Raw genomic sequence first — 22778 nt, forward strand, 5'->3', positions numbered from 1 at the left:
CAGACCTAGTGAACATTTCTTGTGTGTACTGACCAGACCTAATGAACATATCTTGTGTGTACTGACCAGACTTAGTGAACATTTCTTGTGTGCACTGACCAGACCTAGTGAACATTTCTTGTGTGTACTGACCAGACCTAGTGAACATTTCTTGTGTGTACTGACCAGACCTAGTGAACATGTCTTGTGTGCACTGACCAGACCTAGTGAACATTTCTTGTGTGAACTGACCAGACCTAGTGAACATATCTTGTGTGTACTGACCAGACCTAGTGAACATTTCTGTGTGTACTGACCAGACCTAGTGAACATTTCTTGTGTGTACTGACCAGACCTAGTGAACATTTCTTGTGTGAACTGACCAGACCTAGTGAACATTTCTTGTGTGTACTGACCAGACCTAGTGAACATTTCTGTGTGTACTGACCAGACTGTTGCCCCCACTTCATAATGTCTGTGTCCATACTCATCTCCATTCTCCAGTCATCTGTGGCAGGGTTGATAGAGGAGAGGGATCGCGACCTATTGGGATCATTGAGGTGTGACGATGGCTGACACTGACTGTCTTGTTCATCCACTGGTAAGAAAGTCACCTCAAAAAAATTCCTTTGGAACAAGGGGTTTGCTGGCTGCTGCTCAATATCTAGGTAAATATTTGTGGATGTTTTACTGGGTGTTTGGTAAGACATTTATAAAAACATGAATAGAACCTCTAGAATGGTTGTGTGTATATACTACCAAATATGTAGCATTATCAAAAGAGATTTAAAACGTAAAAATTGTTTAGGATCCTTTAACCTGTTAAATCTTTCGAACAATTGTTCAATTAATACCTATCATAACAGTTTGTTGTATGTTCCTCAGATATAAACACCTACTGGTGTCAACTTCTAGTTATCTCCCTTACAGATTACAGATCCATAATACACTTTGGTTTGAAAAGAAGATTTATGACATAGGAAAAGGATAGTTTATATATCTCTAAGTACCAGTATTAACTGAAATCATGTCTTATTAGTATTTCAATTGACCCCATTACTGACCTTTCCCCTTGTCCTTGACCTGTGGGATACAGTAGAAGTAGAACCCATGAACAAACTTGTGGTTGGGATTCCAGGAGGCATGCAGTATTAGCTTGTCCTGCACAAGTCCCTGTCATAGATCAATTATCAACATCAGTGTATGATATCATTCATTTTGTTCTACTATTCAAGATCTCCAAAAACATACTGTAAACATATATATTTGTCAACATCAGATTTTAGTGTGTGATAATTTATTAATGAACTTGTGCAAATGCAATAAACGAAATACAGAAAGTGAAATTATTGCAACATTTCAAGTAGTATAACAGGATCACAGTGAAAATATGTATAAGGTAGGATAATGTTTACCTGTACAGGTACAATAATGTTTACCTGTACAGGTACAATAATGTTTACCTGTACAGGTACAATAATGTTTACCTGTAAAGGTACAATAATGTTTACCTGTACAGGTACAATAATGTTTACCTGTACAGGTACAATAATGTTTACCTGTACAGGTACAATAATGTTTACCTGTACAGGTACAATAATGTTTACCTGTACAGGTACAATAATGTTTACCTGTACAGGTACAATAATGTTTACCTGTACAGGTACAATAATGTTTATCTGTATAGGTACAATAATGTTTACCTGTAAAGGTATCATCATATTTGCCTGTAAAGGTACAATAATGTTTACCTGTAAAGGTACAATGATGTTTACCTGTAAAGGTACAATAATGTTTACCTGTTAATGTACAATAATGTTTACCTGTAAAGGTACAATGATGTTTACCTGTACAGGTACAATAATGTTTACCTGTAAAGGTACAATAAAGTTTACCTGTACAGGTACAAAAATGTTTATCTGTATAGGTACAATAATGTTTACCTGTAAAGGTACAATAATGTTTACCTGTAAAGGTACAATAATGTTTACCTGTACAGGTACAATAATGTTTACCTGTAAAGGTACAATGATGTTTACCTGTAAAGGTACAATAATGTTTACCTGTAAAGGTACAACAATGTTTACCTGTAAAGGTACAATAATGTTTACCTGTAAAGGTACAACAATGTTTACCTGTAAAGGTACAATAATGTTTACCTGTAAAGGTATCCTCATATTTGCCTGTACAGGTACAACAATATTTACCTGTAAAGGTACAACAATGTTTACCTGTAAAGGTACAATAATGTTTACCTGTAAAGGTACAATAATGTTTACCTGTAAAGGTACAATAATGTTTACCTGTACAGGTACACAAGGTAATATTTACCTGTAAAGGTACAACAATGTTTACCTGTAAAGGTACAATAATGTTTACCTGTAAAGGTACAACAACGTTTACCTGTAAAGGCACAATGATGTTTACCTGTAAAGGGACAATAATGTTTACCTGTAAAGGTAACATAATATTGACCTGTTAAGGTACAATAATGTTTACCTGTAAAGTAGTATAAAGTTCACCTGTAAAGGCACAATAAAGTTTACCTGTAAAGGTACAATAATGTTTATCTGTATAGGTACAATAATGTTTACCTGTAAAGGTACAACAATATTTACCTGTAAAGGTACAACAATGTTTACCTGTACAGGTACAACAATATTTACCTGTAAAGGTTTACCTGTAAAGGTACAATGTTTACCTGTAAAGGTTTATCTGTACAATAATGTTTACCTGTAAAGGTATCATCATATTTACCTGTAAAGGTACAATAATGTTTACCTGTAAAGGTACAATGATGTTTACCTGTAAAGGTACAATGATGTTTACCTGTAAAGGTACAATAATGTTTACCTGTAAAGGTACAATAATGTTTACCTGTAAAGGTACAATAATGTTTACCTGTAAAGGTACAATAATGTTTATCTGTAAAGGTATCATCATATTTGCCTGTAAAGGTACAATAATGTTTACCTGTAAAGGTACAATAATGTTTACCTGTAAAGGTACAACAATGTTTACCTGTAAAGGTACAACAATGTTTACCTGTAAAGGTACAATAATGTTTACCTGTAAAGGTACAACAATGTTTACCTGTAAAGGTACAATAATGTTTACCTGTAAAGGTACAATGATGTTTACCTGTAAAGGGACAATAATGTTTACCTGTAAAGGCATAATGATGTTTACCTGTAAAGGGACAATAATGTTTACCTGTAAAGGTACAATAATGTTTACCTGTAAAGGTACAATAATGTTTACCTGTAAAGGTACAATGATGTTTACCTGTAAAGGTACAATGATGTTTACCTGTAAAGGTACAATAATGTTTACCTGTAAAGGTACAATGATGTTTACCTGTAAAGGTACAATAATGTTTACCTGTAAAGGTACAATGATGTTTACCTGTAAAGGTACAATAATGTTTACCTGTAGGAGGTTGACAGCTTGACTTGTTATCTCCACACCCTGGATGTTCTGTATACACCATGTGACTGCCTCCTCTGCGATGAAACAGTTACTAGGTAAACCTGGCTGTTTACTGAGGAACGGCAGACCAAATCTATAAGGGGAAAATTGGTATCGTTCTGTCATAGAGAGGTATTCAGTTATAGGAATAACCTTAGTGAATAAAACATCAGCTACTAGACATGTTCTGATACATAATATTACTGTACTTTAATTTTCGTAGATTGAAGCAGTTCATGGATACAAATTTTGACACAAATGCCACAGCTCCTATGCAAACAAGAAAGTGATCAGGCGTAGAATTTGATGATGACGGAATGAATAGCAGTTTTATTACCAATGTCATAATGAAATGATGTTACCAGATGTTTATGGAAAGTGAATAAAATAGATCACCTTCTCCTTCAGTCTAAGACTGATTTTAATCTAGCACCACAACATTATATAAAGGAGTACCACCACCACCACCCCACACCAATAATAACAATATCCCTCTCACAGAAACCTAGCACCACAACATTATATAAAGGAGTACCACCACCACCACCCCACACCAATAATAACAATATCCCCCTCACAGAAACCTAGCACCACAACATTATATAAAGGAGTACCACCACCACCACCCCTCACCAATAATAACAATATCCCCCTCACAGAAACCTAGCACCACAACATTACCGTAAATTTTCGAGTATAGTGCACACTTTTTCAAGCTAAAACTGTCGTGTCAAAAAGGGGGTGCGCATTATACGCAGGAACATGCCACTCTTTGGGTTATCATTCCCGAGTTCTGCGTCCGCCATATTGGATTACCTCCCTTCACATAGTTATATGTAAAAGTAGTCGGTCTTATATGATAGTTTGGAGATAAAAACAACAAAAAGATAACATAAGATAAAATAAATTCCGAATGTTTTAATCATCTGCCATTCACGCTAGCATTACGATGAATCTAATTTTTTTTCGTTTCCCGTCGTTCGAATAGTGACGGTCTTACTATTGGTCGGGGCTATAGTAGTGTCTGAATTTCTACCACATTTTGATGACGTATCTGTGGAATTCAATGAATCCGGAAGTTTTTAGGCGATTTTCGTTCTGTTCATAAATCGGACAGCCCATCCCACCGATGCCCAAAGTTGGTGACCCCATGACCTCTCTTGATCTGCATGGCCCACACGCGCAGTTCTGTTGTACTGGAAGCGATGCCGGGATATCGGCGATCGCATACAAAGTTGAACAGCTCTCTCTCCATCTCTGGGTGTTTCGCTGTCGCACCTATGTCAGCCCTACTGGTCAGTGGTTGGGACTTTAGACAGTATTTTCTTTCTTCCGTGCCTTGATATTTCACTCTGGAATGTCGAAGTGGCGACCGGCGGCACGAAACTCAAGTCTCTCGGCGTAGTCAAATGGTGTTCGCAGTTTCCCCATGTCGAAGTCGGTGTAAACAATCTATAATTAAGTACCTTCGGATACCGCGGTAGGTACAAATGTGGGGACAAGTTATGATTGAAACTTTTCAGACAGTTAAAACAACATCGTTTTCTGAGCAATAGTACGCGTTCAGCCGAAGCCGGGTGTCATCAATCTCCTCATACTCAACGTGTTTGTTACCTGTTAAGAACCGTTAATTATCCAATTAGCCAAGCCTTTCATGCTTGTTAAGTCAGGTACCTGTGTGAATTTGTTTACATAAGGTAATTAAATATGTTAGTGTCACGATGATTGTGGTTTCCTAATTATCAATGGATCAAAACACAACTGTTTCATCGCGGTAACCAGTAATCAATTAATCTTTCAGTAGAAAAAAAAAAAGTACCTGCGCACTATACCCGAGTGCGCACTATACCCGCAAATTTACGGTATATAAAGGTGTACCACCACCACCCAACACCAATAATAACAATATCCCCCTCAAAGAAACCTAGCACCACAACATTATATAAAGGAGTACCATCACCACCACCCCACACCAATAATAACAATATCCCTCTCACAGAAACCTAGCACCACAACATTACATAAAGGAGTACCACCACCCCACACCAATAATAACAATATCCCCCTCACAGAAACCTAGCACCACAACATTATATAAAGGAGTACCACCACCACCCCACACCAATAATAACAATATCCCCCTCACAGAAACCTAGCACCACAACATTATATAAAGGAGTACCACCACCACCACCTCACACCAATAATAACAATATCCCTCTCACAGAAACCTAGCACCACAACATTATATAAAGGAGTACCACCACCACCCCACACCAATAATAACAATATCCCCCTCACAGAACCAATCAATGAAAGTGATTACAATCTAGATGTGTAGTATTGTAGTGACTTACTGAGTGTCTAACATGGCTTCGATTAGTTTGGTTGGAGGAGAACCAGGCGTCAGGGTGTCCACATCTTTGGGTCTGGAATACAAATTTGTATTAGGTGACCATAGCAAGTAAATTTGTTTGTTTTTTCAATGTACACTATATTAAGCATAAATGGTTAGTTTTATATTCCAAATGAAGCGAGCTGAGACTTGCACAGATAAACCACACACTTCCTGATCTTTTTATCAGGAAAGTGCTAAAGTGTGGCCTTTGACCTTTATAGAAATTGACGTTATGACACTATAATGTCTCTTTGTATTTTTAGCTAGTGATTGTGACCTACCGTGAGTTTGCTTCTCCCCCTGGGGCTGGGACGGTTTTACTGGACTCTGAGGCAGTACCACTTACTGAGGAATCTCCCGACAGCTGGAATTATTGGAATACCATATGGATTTTCTCAAAAAAATTACTTTTTCAAAATAAAATAAAAGTTATCTAAAACTTCAACAAGTTAATTTATTAATATTGTGGATAGTTTGAAGTTAAAACTCAAATTTATGATGATAAAAGCACTATAAATACCAGGTCTACACTTGTCACATTTATACCAAAAGACAAGGATCATAGATGTCAATACATAATAGAAATTACAACAATGAGCTCAACATACATTGAGTATATCTACATGTGTACGACCCTGGCTGTAGATATGTGATTAAGACAATGAGCTCACCATACACTGAATATATCTACATGTGTACGACCCTGGCTGTAGATATGTGATTAAGACAATGAGCTCACCATACATTGAGTATATCTACATGTGTAAGACCCTGGCTGTAGATATGTGATTAAGACAATGACCTCAACATACATTGAGTATATCTACATGTGTAAGACCCTGGCTGTAGATATGTGATTAAGACAATGACCTCAACATACATTGAGTATATTATGTGTAAGACCCTGGCTGTAGATATGTGATTAAGACAATGACCTCAACATACATTGAGTATATCTACATGTGTAAGACCCTGGCTGTAGATATGTGATTAAGACAATGACCTCAACATACATTGAGTATATCTACATGTGTAAGACCCTGGCTGTAGATATGTGATTGACAATGACCTCAACATACATTGAATATATCTACATGTGTAAGACCCTGGCTGTAGATATGTGATTAAGACAATGACCTCAACATACATTGAATATATCTACATGTGTAAGACCCTGGCTGTAGATATGTGATTAAGACAATGACCTCAACATACATTGAATATATCTACATGTGTAAGACCCTGGCTGTAGATATGTGATTAAGACAATGAGCTCACCATACATTGAGTATATCTACATGTGTAAGACCCTGGCTGTAGATATGTGATTAAGACAATGACCTCAACATACATTGAGTATATCTACATGTGTAAGACCCTGGCTGTAGATATGTGATTAAGACAATGACCTCAACATACATTGAATATATCTACATGTGTAAGACCCTGGCTGTTGATATGTGATTAAGACAATGACCTCAACATACATTGGAATATATCTACATGTGTAAGACCCAGGCTGTAGATATGTGATTAAAACAATGAGCTCAACATACATTGAGTATATCTACATGTGTAAGACCCTGGCTGTAGATATGTGATTAAGACAATGACCTCAACATACATTGAGTATATCTACATGTGTAAGACCCTGGCTGTAGATATGTGATTAAGACAATGACCTCAACATACATTGAATATATCTACATGTGTAAGACCCTGGCTGTAGATATGTGATTAAGACAATGACCTCAACATACATTGAATATATCTACATGTGTAAGACCCTGGCTGTAGATATGTGATTAAGACAATGACCTCAACATACATTGAATATATCTACATGTGTAAGACCCTGGCTGTAGATATGTGATTAAGACAATGACCTCAACATACATTGAATATATCTACATGTGTAAGACCCTGGCTGTAGATATGTGATTAAGACAATGACCTCAACATACATTGAATATATCTACATGTGTAAGACCCTGGCTGTAGATATGTGATTAAGACAATGACCTCAACATACATTGAATATATCTACATGTGTAAGACCCTGGCTGTAGATATGTGATTAAGACAATGACCTCAACATACATTGAATATATCTACATGTGTAAGACCCTGGCTGTAGATATGTGATTAAGACAATGACCTCAACATACATTGAATATATCTACATGTGTAAGACCCTGGCTGTAGATATGTGATTAAGACAATGACCTCAACATACATTGAATATATCTACATGTGTAAGACCCTGGCTGTAGATATGTGATTAAGACAATGACCCTTTCTGTAGATATGTGATTAAGACAATGATCTCAATGCACAATGGAATACCAGTATTAAGAATATTTTGTATGCTTTTAACTTTAGAGAATTTAACAATCTTTTCAAAATCACAAAGAATACTACTGCATGCTTTCTTGTTATTGTAAACACATGAGTTATTTATTTATAGAACTGATGCACCTCTAATCACTTTCTAGTGATGAATACTTTAATAATACATGTAAATATATACAAGTCATGTAAATCTCCTATCTAGTATGATCTAATAGTATGATAAAATAGAATCTGTACTTATTCATAATTACCCCCCTCCCCTCTCGCCCCCAGGCCATGATGTATCTATGTGTATAAGTATTGTGAGGCATTACCAACAAATTACTGACCTTTGACCTTTTGGCTGTCCTCTTCAATCGGTTCAGGATCTCAATCATGCGTACAAATCCGTGTACCAAGTTCTGGTACTCCACCATTGTTTTTTCTTCATATATATCACATCTGTCAGGTACAGAAAATCAATTCCTTAAAGAAGTAATGTTACATGTACCTGTTCTATGTACGTGATACATCATTTATATATTATACAATTAGTGGCATCTGGATTGACAAGACTGGGTAATAAGACAAGAGGCACATAGAGCCTGTATTGCTTACCTGGAACTTCAAGCCCAGCAATGGAATTGTTTTCCTGTAGGTTTGATATTTCAAATATTTCCAGTCACTTAACCTCTTTGGTAGGGCAAGATCAATAAATAAATTCTTATATCATGTCTGTCTTTCTCTTTCAAAGCCCAGTAAGAGTTTATATAGTGATCAAGTTGGGATCTCAAATATGGACCCAGAAGTTAAGTCCTTATAGGCATGACACATTCAAAGGTCAATTTTTACATCATGAATGAATGAATGAATGGGACACCAGATTAATGAGGACTAGATTAAGGAGTCTGGATAACAGGGACACTAGATTAATGAGGACTGGATTAAGGAGTCTGGATAACGGGGACACCAGATTAATGAGGACTGGATTAAGGAGTCTGGATAACGGGGACACCAGATTAATGAGGACTGGATTAAGGAGTCTGGATAACAGGGACACCAGATTAATGAGGACTGGATTAAGGAGTCTGGATAACAGAGACACCAGATTAATGAGGACTGGATTAAGGAGTCTGGATAACAGGGACACCAGATTAATGAGGACTGGATTAAGGAGTCTGGATAACGGGGACACCAGATTAATGAGGACTGGATTAAGGAGTCTGGATAACGGGGACACCAGATTAATGAGGACTGGATTAAGGAGTCTGGATAACAGAGACACCAGATTAATGAGGACTGGATTAAGGAGTCTGGATAACAGGGACACCAGATTAATGAGGACTGGATTAAGGAGTCTGGATAACGGGGACACCAGATTAATGAGGACTGGATTAAGGAGTCTGGATAACAGGGACACCAGATTAATGAGGACTGGATTAAGGAGTCTGGATAACAGGGACACCAGATTAATGAGGACTGGATTAAGGAGTCTGGATAACGGGGACATAACATAAATGATTAGGATTAATGTGACTGGATAATGAAGACAGGAGATTCAGAATGCAAGGTAGTACTTATATAAATATTGTCAGCTACTGACCTTGGATGACCATCAATGATTTTTTTTGTAGCCGGGTTGTTACAGGGCATGATAAGGAAACGACTCCTCCAGAACTTCAGTGACTGTCAACAACATAACAAACAATGTTGAATTTGTCTTTTCTTTTCACAGACACAAAGACTTAGATTCCTATCCTGTCTTATTTATATAAAACATCCTCCCATCATTTACAGAATTATTTACACAAAGACTTAGATTCCTATCCTGTCTTATTTATATAAAACATCCTCCCATCATTTACAGAATTATTTACACAAAGACTTAGATTCCTATCCTGTCTTATTTATATAAAACATCCTCCCATCATTTACAGAATTATTTACACAAAGACTTAGATTCCTATCCTGTCTTATATAAAAAGTCCTCCCATCATTTACAGAATTATTTACACAAAGACTTAGATTCCTATCCTGTCTTATATAAAACGTCCTCCCATCATTTACAGAATTATTTACACAAAGACTTAGATTCCTATCCTGTCTTATTTATATAAAACATCCTCCCATCATTTACAGAATTATTTACACAAAGACTTAGATTCCTATCCTGTCTTATATAAAATGTTCTCCATCATTTACAGAATTATTTACACAAAGACAGTGTTCCTATCCTGTCTTATATAAAAACTCCTCCCATCATTTACAGAATTATTTACACAAAGACTTAGATTCCTATCCTGTCTTATATAAAACATCCTCCCATCATTTACAGAATTATTTACACAAAGACTTAGATTCCTATCCTGTCTTATATAAAAAGTCCTCCCATCATTTACAGAATTATTTACACAAAGACTTAGATTCTTATCTATGGGATTAGTGATGTTCTCCATCAGTAGATGTATACCATATTCCTCCTTAGAAACAGTGTTTAACCAGTCAATCCTTACCTCCACCAGACCATAGTCCCCCTCCCCTCGGGTACAGATGTACTGATCTAGGTAGTTCCAATTGTAGTTCTCCAGTTTTTCGTTACGAAACTCACTCCAGGACACATCGTAGCTAAGGGAGTCCGGGGCCTGGAAGCGGTAACAGTACGGGAGCTTCAGCTCTGGTCCTGGGTGTCTGTAGGAAAATTCACAAACATAGATAAAATCAGGGGCCATCACTTTTGTATAACCATACTTTACCCAGAACACTGACAGAACTCTACAAGGTAACTGATGTCTGATATGCATTTTCAAATATATTATTGAGTAATTTGAATCTAAATCAAAATTTTATCAAATTTCAATGTGAGACAAATAAGACTGATTACTTCATAAAAAGGAGCAACATAAACTACTTTTCACTGAAGCTTTTTGAAAGCAACCATTTGGGTCAATCTCGTACACTTAACCTACCTGGTGGGGTACCTGGTGACAAAACACTACTGATTTGGTGATGCTGGTTCCTCTCGTAAACTAAACCTACATGGGGCTGTACCTGGTGACAAAACACTACTGATCTGGTGATGCTGGTCCCTCTAGTACACTAAACCTTCCTGGGGCTGTACCTGGTGACAAAACACTACTGATCTGGTGATGCTGGTCCCTCTAGTACACTAAACCTACCTGGGGCTGTACCTGGTGACAAAACACTACTGATCTGGTGATGCTGGTCCCTCTAGTACACCTAACCTACCTGGGGCTGTACCTTGTGATAAAACACTACTGATCTGGTGATGCTGGTTCCTCTAGTACACCTAACCTACCTGGTGGGGTACCTGGTGACAAAACACTACTGATTTGGTGATGCTGGTGATGCTGGTCCCTCTAGTACACCTAACCTACCTGGGGCTGTACCTTGTGATAAAACACTACTGATCTGGTGATGCTGGTTCCTCTAGTACACCTAACCTACCTGGTGGGGTACCTGGTGACAAAACACTACTGATTTGGTGATGCTGGTTCCTCTCGTAAACTAAACCTACATGGGGCTGTACCTGGTGACAAAACACTACTGATTTGGTGATGCTGGTCCCTCTAGTACACTAAACCTTCCTGGGGCTGTACCTGGTGACAAAACACTACTGATTTGGTGATGCTTGTCCCTCTAGTACACTAAACCTACCTGGGGCTGTACCTGGTGACAAAACACTACTGATTTGGTGATGCTGGTTCCTCTAGTACACCTAACCTACCTGGGGTTGTACCTTGTGACAAATCACTACTGATTTGGTGATGCTGGTTCCTCTAGTACACCTAACCTACCTGGGGCTGTACCTGGTGACAAAACACTACTGATTTGGTGATGCTGGTCCCTCTAGTACACCTAACCTACCTGGGGCTGTACCTGGTGACAAAACACTACTGATTTGGTGATGCTGGTCCCTCTAGTACACCTAACCTACCTGGGGCTGTACCTGGTGACAAAACACTACTGATTTGGTGATGCTGGTTCCTCTAGTACACCTAACCTACCTGGGGCTGTACCTGGTGACAAAACACTACTGATTTGGTGATGCTGGTTCCTCTAGTACACCTAACCTACCTGGGGCTGTACCTGGTGACAAAACACTACTGATCTGGTGATGCTGGTTCCTCTAGTACACCTAACCTACCTGGGGCTGTACCTGGTGACAAAACACTGCTGATCTGGTGATGCTGGTTCCTCTAGTACACCTAACCTACCTGGGGCTGTACCTGGTGACAAAACACTACTGATTTGGTGATGCTGGTTCCTCTAGTACACCTAACCTACCTGGGGCTGTACCTGGTGACAAAACACTACTGATCTGGTGATGCTGGTTCCTCTAGTACACCTAACCTACCTGGGGCTGTACCTTGTGACAAAACACTACTGATCTGGTGATGCTGGTTCCTCTAGTACACCTAACCTACCTGGGGCTGTACCTGGTGACAAAACACTACTGATTTGGTGATGCTGGTTCCTCTAGGACACCTAACCTACCTGGGGCTGTACCTGGTGACAGTAATTTCAGGTCCCGTGACAGAGACTTTATGAAATATTCTTCCTATACTCAGATAACATTCCTCCTGTAGAACAAAAAAAAAGTTATATCATTTGTGTAATATAATTTTATTTATAACAATTTGAGAGATGACTAAAACAGCAAATCAATAAAAAGGGAGTGTTGACTATATATATATTCATATCAATACCTACTGTTTCAGCTCAAAAAATTGATAATGATTTCAAAAATCATATTTCACATTTAAGATTCATTTATCAAGCCTGCAGATAAGGTGTCCAATAACTTGATCCTTGTCTGCAAACATTATAAAATATCTTGTATACAAAAAGAACTAAGCTTGCTTGATAACTTAAGAAACCCAACCTTTACATTATGCAATCTTTCCAAAGAAAAAAATACTGGCTAATCACACTTCAGTATTATAATCATTTAGATTGTATATTAATTATAAGGATATGGACCTCCTCCATTTATATTGGATTCCTAAACTTCAAATGAGTCTATATTAACAACATATTTGCTGGCTCGTCTTACTATTCAACCAAACTTTTGTTGAAAATACTCATCACCATTCTTAGCACTATCAAATCTGGGTTACAGTCTAATTGTGATACTGTTTACTCAAGAAGTGGACTTAATAGTATGTGGATTGTAAAGAACTCCAAAAGAGCTATTAATCAATCTACAACACCCTCTTCTAAAAATCATTTTTTCTATAAGAACATTAGATTTGTCTACACTGTACACTACTAAACACCATTCTAAACTGAAACAATACCTCCATTCTACTGTTATGACAGCTTCCTTTTCCAAGCGGTACAAATACATGATTTTGAGTTATTTGAGATGTATTTCATGCAAAAAGAAAAAATATATATTCAAATCAAAAAAGAAATATACAGAGGAAGCAATCATATAAATGATAGAGTTTCTGGTTAACATTATGGAGTTTGAGGCTAAGGTCTTCCAATTATTGACATACCTATGTGAACAACCTGTTTTTTTTTTCTCATAGGAGGCTGAATTCATCAAAGCGCTTATCTAAACAGGTCACAAAGACCTTGCAAAGTTATTCCATTTCATCTTCAGATTTTTTGATAATGTCTTGTCTTTAAACAGTAAGAGATCTAAGGACCTCGTCCATCCTATATACCCACTAGCATTGGAAATAAAAAACATGACAGACTGTTCGGTTGCTTATCTCGATCTTTTCCTACAATGAAACCAACATGTACAGCTTTCCACCAAGAGGCGAGATAAACATAGAGATTTCAATTTCCCCGTTACTTTTTTGTTTTTATGATGGAGTCAGGAATCAGAAGTAAGACATACCGACTGTTCTGTGCGGGCTCTTGCCCGGATAAGTCCCACAGTGTGTTGGTACTGCGGACTGGAGCCTAGTGACACCTGTTGGGATTTAGAGCTTGGTGACTTATTGACAATGACTTGGAATCCTTGAGACAGACGTTGGGAAACCAGTTCTTTAAACACCTGCTTTGATGTCAGGTTCTTCCTCTTAAAATACCTCTCATCTGTGGAAAGACTGAAAAAAAATAAAAACATAGTGATGAGGAGAGCAAGTGTTTCTACTGCTGATACACTGGTAATAATCAGCTTGGTGACTCATAGGACTGTATGTTAATTTTTCAATATTCTTAATAAAGACAGATTTCAGAAACAATAAAAACCTAAATGGTAGGTAGGAATAGAATAGAAACTGATTTTGTTGACCGGTTTTGGTATCAAACTCAACTTCAATACTCCTGAGGTGCAGAGAGAGACAGTGCTAGCTTGTTGTACCTACCTTCACTCCTTACTCCGAAAATCGTCATATGGCTTCTATTTTGTGGTATTTTTTTATCATAAATTACTGTTTTCTTTATTACCACATGTCTTTGCCAATATATTAATGCTTGGAATTTCATTATCCTGTAATAAGTCAATTCCTCATAAACACTGGGATAGGTGACCTTGACAATATTACCTCTAGTAGACAACCTTGACATTATTACCTCTGGCAGACAACCTTGACATTATTACCTCTAGTAGACAACCTTGACATTATTACCTCTAGTAGACAACCTTGACATTATTACCTCTGATAAACAACCTTGACATTATTACCTCTGGCAGACAACCTTGACATTATTACCTCTGATAAACAACCTTGAAATTATTACTTCTGGTAGACAACCTTGACATTATTACCTCTGGCAGACAACCTTGACATTATTACCTCTGGCAGACAACCTTGACATTATTACCTCTGATAAACAACCTTGAAATTATTACCTCTGGTAGACAACCTTGACATTATTACCTCTGGTAGACAACCTTGACATTATTACCTCTGGCAGACAACCTTGACATTATTACCTCTGATAAACAACCTTGAAATTATTACTTCTGGTAGACAACCTTGACATTATTACCTCTGGCAGACAACCTTGACATTATCACCTCTGGCAGACAACCTTGACATTATTACCTCTGATAAACAACCTTGAAATTATTACCTCTGGTAGACAAACTTGACATTATTACCTCTGGTAGACAACCTTGACATTATTACTTCTGGTAGACAACCTTGACATTATTACTTCTGGCAGACAACCTTGACATTATTACTTCTGGCAGACAACCTTGACATTATTACCTCTGGTAGACAACCTTGACATTATTACCTCTGGTAGACAACCTTGACATTATTACCTCTGGTAGACAACCTTGACAATATTACCTCTGGTAGACAACCTTGACATTATTATCTTTGATGAACAACACCTTGACATTATTACCTCTAGTGGACAACCTTGACATTATTAACTCTAGGAGGCAACCTTGACGTTATTACCTCTAGGAGACAACCTTGACATCATTAACTCTAGGAGACAACCTTGACATTATTACCTCTGATAAACAACCTTGACATTATTACCTCTGGCAGACAACCCTGACATTATTACCTATAGGAGACAACCTTGACATTATTACCTATAGGAGACAACCTTGACATTATTACCTCTGATAAACAACCTTGACATTATTACCTCTGATAAACAACCTTGACATTATTAACTCTGATAAACAACCTTGACATTATTACCTCTGGTAGACAACCTTGACATTATTACCTCTGGTAGACAACCTTGACATTATTACCTCTGATAGACAACCTTGACATTATTACCTCTGATAAACAACCTTGACATTATTACCTCTGATAAACAACCTTGACATTATTACCTCTGATAAACAACCTTGACATTATTACCTCTGGTAGACAACCTTGACATTATTACCTCTGGTAGACAACCTTGACATTATTACCTCTGATAAACAACCTTGACATTATTACCTCTGGTAGACAACCTTGACATTATTACCTCTGATAAACAACCTTGACATTATTACCTCTGGTAGACAACCTTGATATTATTACCTCTGGTAGACAAACTTGACATTATTACCTCTGGTAGACAACCTTGACATTATTACCTCTGATAAACAACCTTGACATTATTACCTCTGGTAGACAACCTTGACATTATTACCTCTGGTAGACAACCTTGACATTATTACCTCTGATAAACAACCTTGACATTATTACCTCTGGTAGACAACCTTGATATTATTACCTCTGGTAGACAAACTTGACATTATTACCTCTGGTAGACAACCTTGACATTATTACCTCTGATAAACAACCTTGACATTATTACCTCTGATAAACAACCTTGACATTATTACCTCTGATAAACAAACTTGACAACTTATCATTTCTGATAGATGACCTTGACAATTTATCATCTCTGGCAGATGACCTTGACAATATTACCTCTGGTAATCCATGCCGTAGTCACAATCCTGTTCAGGAAGCAAACTATAGGTAGCAAAAACATAGTCTGTCTGCAGACTCTTCTTGCCAGGGAAGTAGTCGGTGGTGATAGGGAGGGAGGCAGGTATGGTCAGTGACTTCCAGTCCACACCTGGTCATACAGGGGCAGGAAATATCACTTAAGTAACACAGGTTACCATGGCAACACACATAAAATGCTGCATTCATAGCACTACATGGAAATGAAATTCACATGTGGTATTTCCATCTTACTAAATATCAGATTTCAATTGAGAATAATTGAATACATTTAACACGTACAGAAAAATGTCATTATTACCAAATTAATCGAAAAGACTACATCATCAGCTAAAAAGAAGTTAGAGGACCTTCAATGTATACTAAAACAAACGGTTATCTAGAATTGCATTCCAGCAAAAATGAGACCAATTTATTTTATAATTCAAACCCAGAGCCCTGTATCCCTCACCTGTTATATATAAATATATAGTGCTTATTTTCATAAATAGAGCAGAACTCATCTAAAAAATTCCTACAAAAATCAGCCAGTTTAAATAAAACAAACTGATTAACATATTCACGGACAAAACAACAGAAAAGATAGAAAAGTGAACTTGTTAATCACACAAGCAAATCATTACGAGTGGCAAATTAGTGGTATGTAAAATACAATTAAAATACACTGACAAGGACAATTATCAAGGGTCTGAATGATCACCAGCAAGAAGTACCTCCATTCAGGATAGACGACAGACATCTGCTACAGCACCAGTTGATAGAATATTCATCACTAATCAGAGGAAGACCCTTGAGCATGCAATTCGAGGATAAACTGGCCGATATTAGGCTTCAAATCAGGCAATGTGACATCACTATACTACAAGGTTATAGAATCATCTGTGTGATCCTCATCACATCTAGGACAATATGTAAATCAATGAAATTTTAGGAATTTTTTATTTTGTTGCTTTGTTTATTACAACTCTTTCACACTTGATATTTTCACATTTTCATTATTGTTCATAATTTGACATTCAGATTCAAAGAAACTAATACATGCTACTTATAGATTTTAATACAAACTGTGACAAATCAGTTTGTATTTGAATATAAACATTTCCTTATTTTCTTATAATAAATCTCAAACACATATCTAAACAGATGATGGGATTTGTCACATTTTTTATTTGTTTATTACCTGTTGACAACAAAATGGCTTCCATGGAAAATTTCAATGATTCACAGTACAACAGACATTGTCTATATATGTCATTATTGGCATCAAATCAAACATTTTACAATAAATCATTTCTGCAAAAGGAAGCAAACAAAGAGAAATTTGTTAGTAAAGGAAAAACCACTACATAGGCAAAGCTATCTCCAATGCCAACTCAAATGTTCGTACGGACCAGAATAAGGCTATCGTATAGCCACACAAAGAGCCACGCACAAATATAGATGTATAAAGAAACGTAGCCACACACATATACAGATGTATAAAGAAATGTAGCCACACACATGTACAGATGTATAAAGAAATGTAGATGTATAAAGAAATGTAGCCACACACATGTACAGATGTATAAAGAAATGTAGCCACACACATGTACAGATGTATAAAGAAACGTAGCCACACACATGTACAGATGTATAAAGAAACGTAGCCACACACATATACAGATGTATAAAGAAACGTAGCCACACACATGTACAGATGTATAAAGAAACGTAGCCACACACATGTACAGATGTATAAAGAAACGTAGCCACACACATGTACAGATGTATAAAGAAACGTAGCCACACACATGTACAGATGTATAAAGAAACGTAGCCACACACATGTACAGATGTATAAAGAAACGTAGCCACACACATGTACAGATGTATAAAGAAACGTAGCCACACACATGTACAGATGTATAAAGAAACGTAGCCACACACATGTACAGATGTATAAAGAAACGTAGCCACACACATGTACACACACACATGTACAGATGTATAAAGAAACGTAGCCACACACATGTACAGATGTATAAAGAAACGTAGCCACACACATGTACAGATGTATAAAGAAACGTAGCCACACACATGTACAGATGTATAAAGAAACGTAGCCACACACATGTACAGATGTATAAAGAAACGTAGCCACACACATGTACAGATGTATAAAGAAACGTAGCCACACACATGTACAGATGTATAAAGAAACGTAGCCACACACATGTACAGATGTATAAAGAAACGTAGCCACACACATGTACAGATGTATAAAGAAACGTAGCCACACACATATACAGATGTATAAAGAAACGTAGCCACACACATGTACAGATGTATAAAGAAACGTAGCCACACACATGTACAGATGTATAAAGAAACGTAGCCACACACATATACAGATGTATAAAGAAACGTAGCCACACACATCTACAGATGTATAAAGAAATGTAGCCACACACATATACAGATGTATAAAGAAATGTAGCCACACACATGTACAGATGTATAAAGAAACGTAGCCACACACATGTACAGATGTATAAAGAAACGTAGCCACACATATATACAGATGTATAAAGAAATGTAGCCACACACATGTACAGATGTATAAAGAAACGTAGCCACACACATGTACAGATGTATAAAGAAATGTAGCCACACACATGTACAGATGTATAAAGAAATGTAGCCACACACATGTACAGATGTATAAAGAAATGTAGCCACACACATATACAGATGTATAAAGAAATGTAGCCACATGTAAATATGAAGAAAACGTAGACAAAGGTAAGTAAAGGTAAGTAAAGATATCAAGTTAATTATTTTCATTTAAGAACTTGGAATAAATTTAAACAGAAATGAAATTCTCTCTAAAAATAAAGATCAATTTCCAATATACAGCACAAGAAATGCTTTAGGTGTTCTTCTCCATGCAAATCACCATCATGCAGTGTCTTTATCATTTTCTCAAATTTTACTGTAATTCAACACAAGCAAGAATAGCCCCATGCAATTCTAAAGTTGCTGTGGAATTCTTTATATTCCATATACTGCTATCACCGAAAGCTTAAAATAATTCTAGCAATACAAAGAATCATTTGCTTTAGAAATACCTTAAAACTTGTATGATAAAGTGCTGACAAAATGGGAGTTCTTACACACATGGCCGAACAGTGTGGTTTCTCTATCAGTACATGTCAAACAATATTTACCGACTATAAAACTTAATCTGTTCATGCAAACAAGTCAAGTTGTAAAATAAGAATAGGCAAGTTTGAACCATCAAGAGAAAGATTTTTTTTCTATTGAAAAAATCATGTACTGAAAATATCCACTAATTCGAAGCAAATTTAAGTAATTTACAACAATTCTAATCTGTTTAAGTCACTGACAAAGAAATGTTTGTAATACCTCTCATGCTAAGGATTTAGATGCTGCCCCTGCTTATGCAAATAAAGACATTGAAATACAATGTACTTATAATCTTATTAGTCATTAATTGTAAGTATGTGTATTTACTGTGGGAAAGAAATTTGATCTGAGCTCTTGATTTAATTTTTAGTAAAGATTCTGAAATGAACAAATTTTGTTTTGAAAACATCTATGATCGCAGGCCACTTGTATTCAGCTGCACAGGCCAACTTCACCTTACTACACTAGATGCCTCTGAGCCTCACAAAGGCCCAAGCTGGCAGCAAAGCTCTTCAAGTGTTTATTTTGAAATGGACATTACATTTAATCTGCATATAAAAGAAAGATATATTTACCTCAGATTCAACTTTTAATCACAACTGTCCAGCAGTAAGAGAAGCAGTGTGCAGAAGTACATCTGTAGGGATGGACATATTGGCGAAAGCAAGATCTAATTTGGAGCTATAAGCAGTGGTTGCTTGATGAATTTCTTGTGAATACTGAATGGTTTTAAAATGTTCCATAATTATCTTCACAATGGTTGGACCTACATTCAAATGTCACCCCCCCCCCTCCCCCCACATCTCTCCAGCCCCAAAGGTATTAATTTTGCGATGAAAAAGCTAAGTTCAAGGGTCATAACTCCTGTAAAACACTGTTCCCCTTGCTTTACACACATCTACACAATGTTGTCTTTCTTTGTACCAAGTTTCTTTAAAATCCTCTCAAGGGTTTAGGAGAACTTGCAAAAGACAAGGTATTTTGCATCATACCAAGTCTTATCAAAAATCTCCATAGGGTTTAAGAGGAGTTGCAAAGACAATGTAAATGGGGACAGACAGATTGATGAAATGACAGAATAACCAGAATGACAGAAAGGTGTAACACTACATGCTCCTGGCAATGTCTGGTGTAGGCATAAAAACGCAAATACCAATAAAGGAAAGGAAGAGTTATCAAAAATAAAATTTCTTCACTGTGCATTTTGAACTTTAATTTTGAGAAATTTGCTCAAGTTGTTCAGGATGATTTTCAACATGATCAAATATCTGAACAATCCGCAAAAGGTATGAACAAACTAGATGTTATAAGGTTGGAAACCATCTCTGAGAACCCTCCATTATGATAAGACTTGACTGCCTGCAAAGTTATGGTGCAGACACAACCCTCTGTTGATCAATATTAGGGTCCCATTTAAAACCCTATGTTTGAAAACTAGACCTTTGAAGAACCCACAAGAACATTTGATATGTGGCACGCCTTCCAATAATGACAATCAGACAGAGTTTCATCGTTATACTATGGTTACAGAGTAATGAAGCAGACATGTGTTTCAGACAGACACAAGCACAGACAAATATAGAGATACCATTAAAAAGTCTAAACTTGAGAACTTGACGTTTTGAGAACAAAAAGAATCTGGTATGTGACACATGTTCTGGTAATGATTAACCATCCCATAAAGGTTTATTACTAGACTATGACTGGATATAATGTTATGGAGGGGACACAAATGTATTTTGGACAGATGGACACACAGACAGAAATCATGATGAGATGTTTGCCAATGATGCCAGGGCCCAAAGAAATCCGCTTCCCAGGCAAATGAACTTAATCTGAACATGTATTTTTACCCTGATCCTAAAGAACAGAGCAATAGTCTGGACATCCATAATGTCCTTCTAACCTCAGCCTAAAACAACAGGAAAAAGACAGATGACATCCATAAGCTCCTACCAAGATCCTGAAACAGGGGGCACTAGACTATTGAGATCCACAATCTCCTTCAACCCTCAACATAAAACACCAGGCTACAGACTGTTGACATCTACAATCTCCTTCAACCCTCAACATAAAACACCAGGCTACAGACTGTTGACATCCACAATCTCCTCCAACCCCCAACATAAAACACCAGGCTACAGACTGTTGACATCTACAATCTCCTCCAACCCTCAACATAAAACACCAGGCTACAGACTGTTGACATCTACAATCTCCTTCAACCCTCAACATAAAACACCAGGCTACAGACTGTTGACATCTACAATCTCCTCCAACCCTCAACATAAAACACCGGGCTACAGACTGTTGACATCCACAATCTCCTTCAACCCCCAACATAAAACACCAGGCTAAAAACTGTTGACATCCACAATCTCCTTCAACCCTCAACATAAAACACCAGGCTACAGACTGTTGACATCTACAATCTCCTTCAACCCTCAACATAAAACACCAGGCTACAGACTGTTGACATCTACAATCTCCTTCAACCCTCAACATAAAACACCAGGCTACAGACTGTTGACATCTACAATCTCCTCCAACCCTCAACATAAAACACCGGGCTACAGACTGTTGACATCCACAATCTCCTCCAACCCCCAACATAAAACACCAGGCTACAGACTGTTGACATCCACAATCTCCTCCAACCCCCAACATAAAACACCAGGCTAAAAACTGTTGACATCCACAATCTCCTCCAACCCCCAACATAAAACACCAGGCTACAGACTGTTGACATCCACAATCTCCTTCAACCCTCAACATAAAACACCAGGCTACAGACTGTTGACATCCACAATCTCCTTCAACCCACAGCATAAAACACCAGGCTACAGACTGTTGACATCCACAATCTCCTTCAACCCTCAACATAAAACACCAGGCTACAGACTGTTGACATCCACAATCTCCTTCAACCCTCAACATAAAACACCAGGCTACAGACTGTTGACATCTACGATTTCCAATTTTATAAACAAATCTTCTCT

General features: G+C 37.2%; 1 protein-coding gene across 3 annotated transcripts in view; it reads right to left on the reverse strand.

Moving 5' to 3' along the window:
• The window catches only part of LOC132555567 (GATOR complex protein Iml1-like), a 75086-nt gene that overhangs the window by 5186 nt on the left and 47122 nt on the right, over positions 1-22778 (reverse strand). For all 3 annotated transcript variants that reach the window (XM_060219918.1, XM_060219919.1, XM_060219917.1), the window contains 11 exons: positions 16555-16705; positions 14049-14259; positions 12692-12777; positions 10690-10864; positions 9780-9862; positions 8527-8638; positions 6127-6209; positions 5805-5876; positions 3409-3541; positions 1044-1152; positions 428-643 (listed from right to left, as the gene is read on the reverse strand). In XM_060219918.1, the coding sequence (XP_060075901.1) occupies positions 428-643; positions 1044-1152; positions 3409-3541; positions 5805-5876; positions 6127-6209; positions 8527-8638; positions 9780-9862; positions 10690-10864; positions 12692-12777; positions 14049-14259; positions 16555-16705 (1431 nt within the window). The remainder of the gene's footprint in view (positions 1-427; positions 644-1043; positions 1153-3408; positions 3542-5804; positions 5877-6126; positions 6210-8526; positions 8639-9779; positions 9863-10689; positions 10865-12691; positions 12778-14048; positions 14260-16554; positions 16706-22778) is intronic.

This window comes from Ylistrum balloti, unplaced genomic scaffold, assembly GCF_031769215.1.
Source record: "Ylistrum balloti isolate Yb309-2 unplaced genomic scaffold, AGI_CSIRO_Ybal_v1 Utg370504, whole genome shotgun sequence".
In the NCBI taxonomy this organism is placed as follows: domain Eukaryota; kingdom Metazoa; phylum Mollusca; class Bivalvia; order Pectinida; family Pectinidae; genus Ylistrum; species Ylistrum balloti.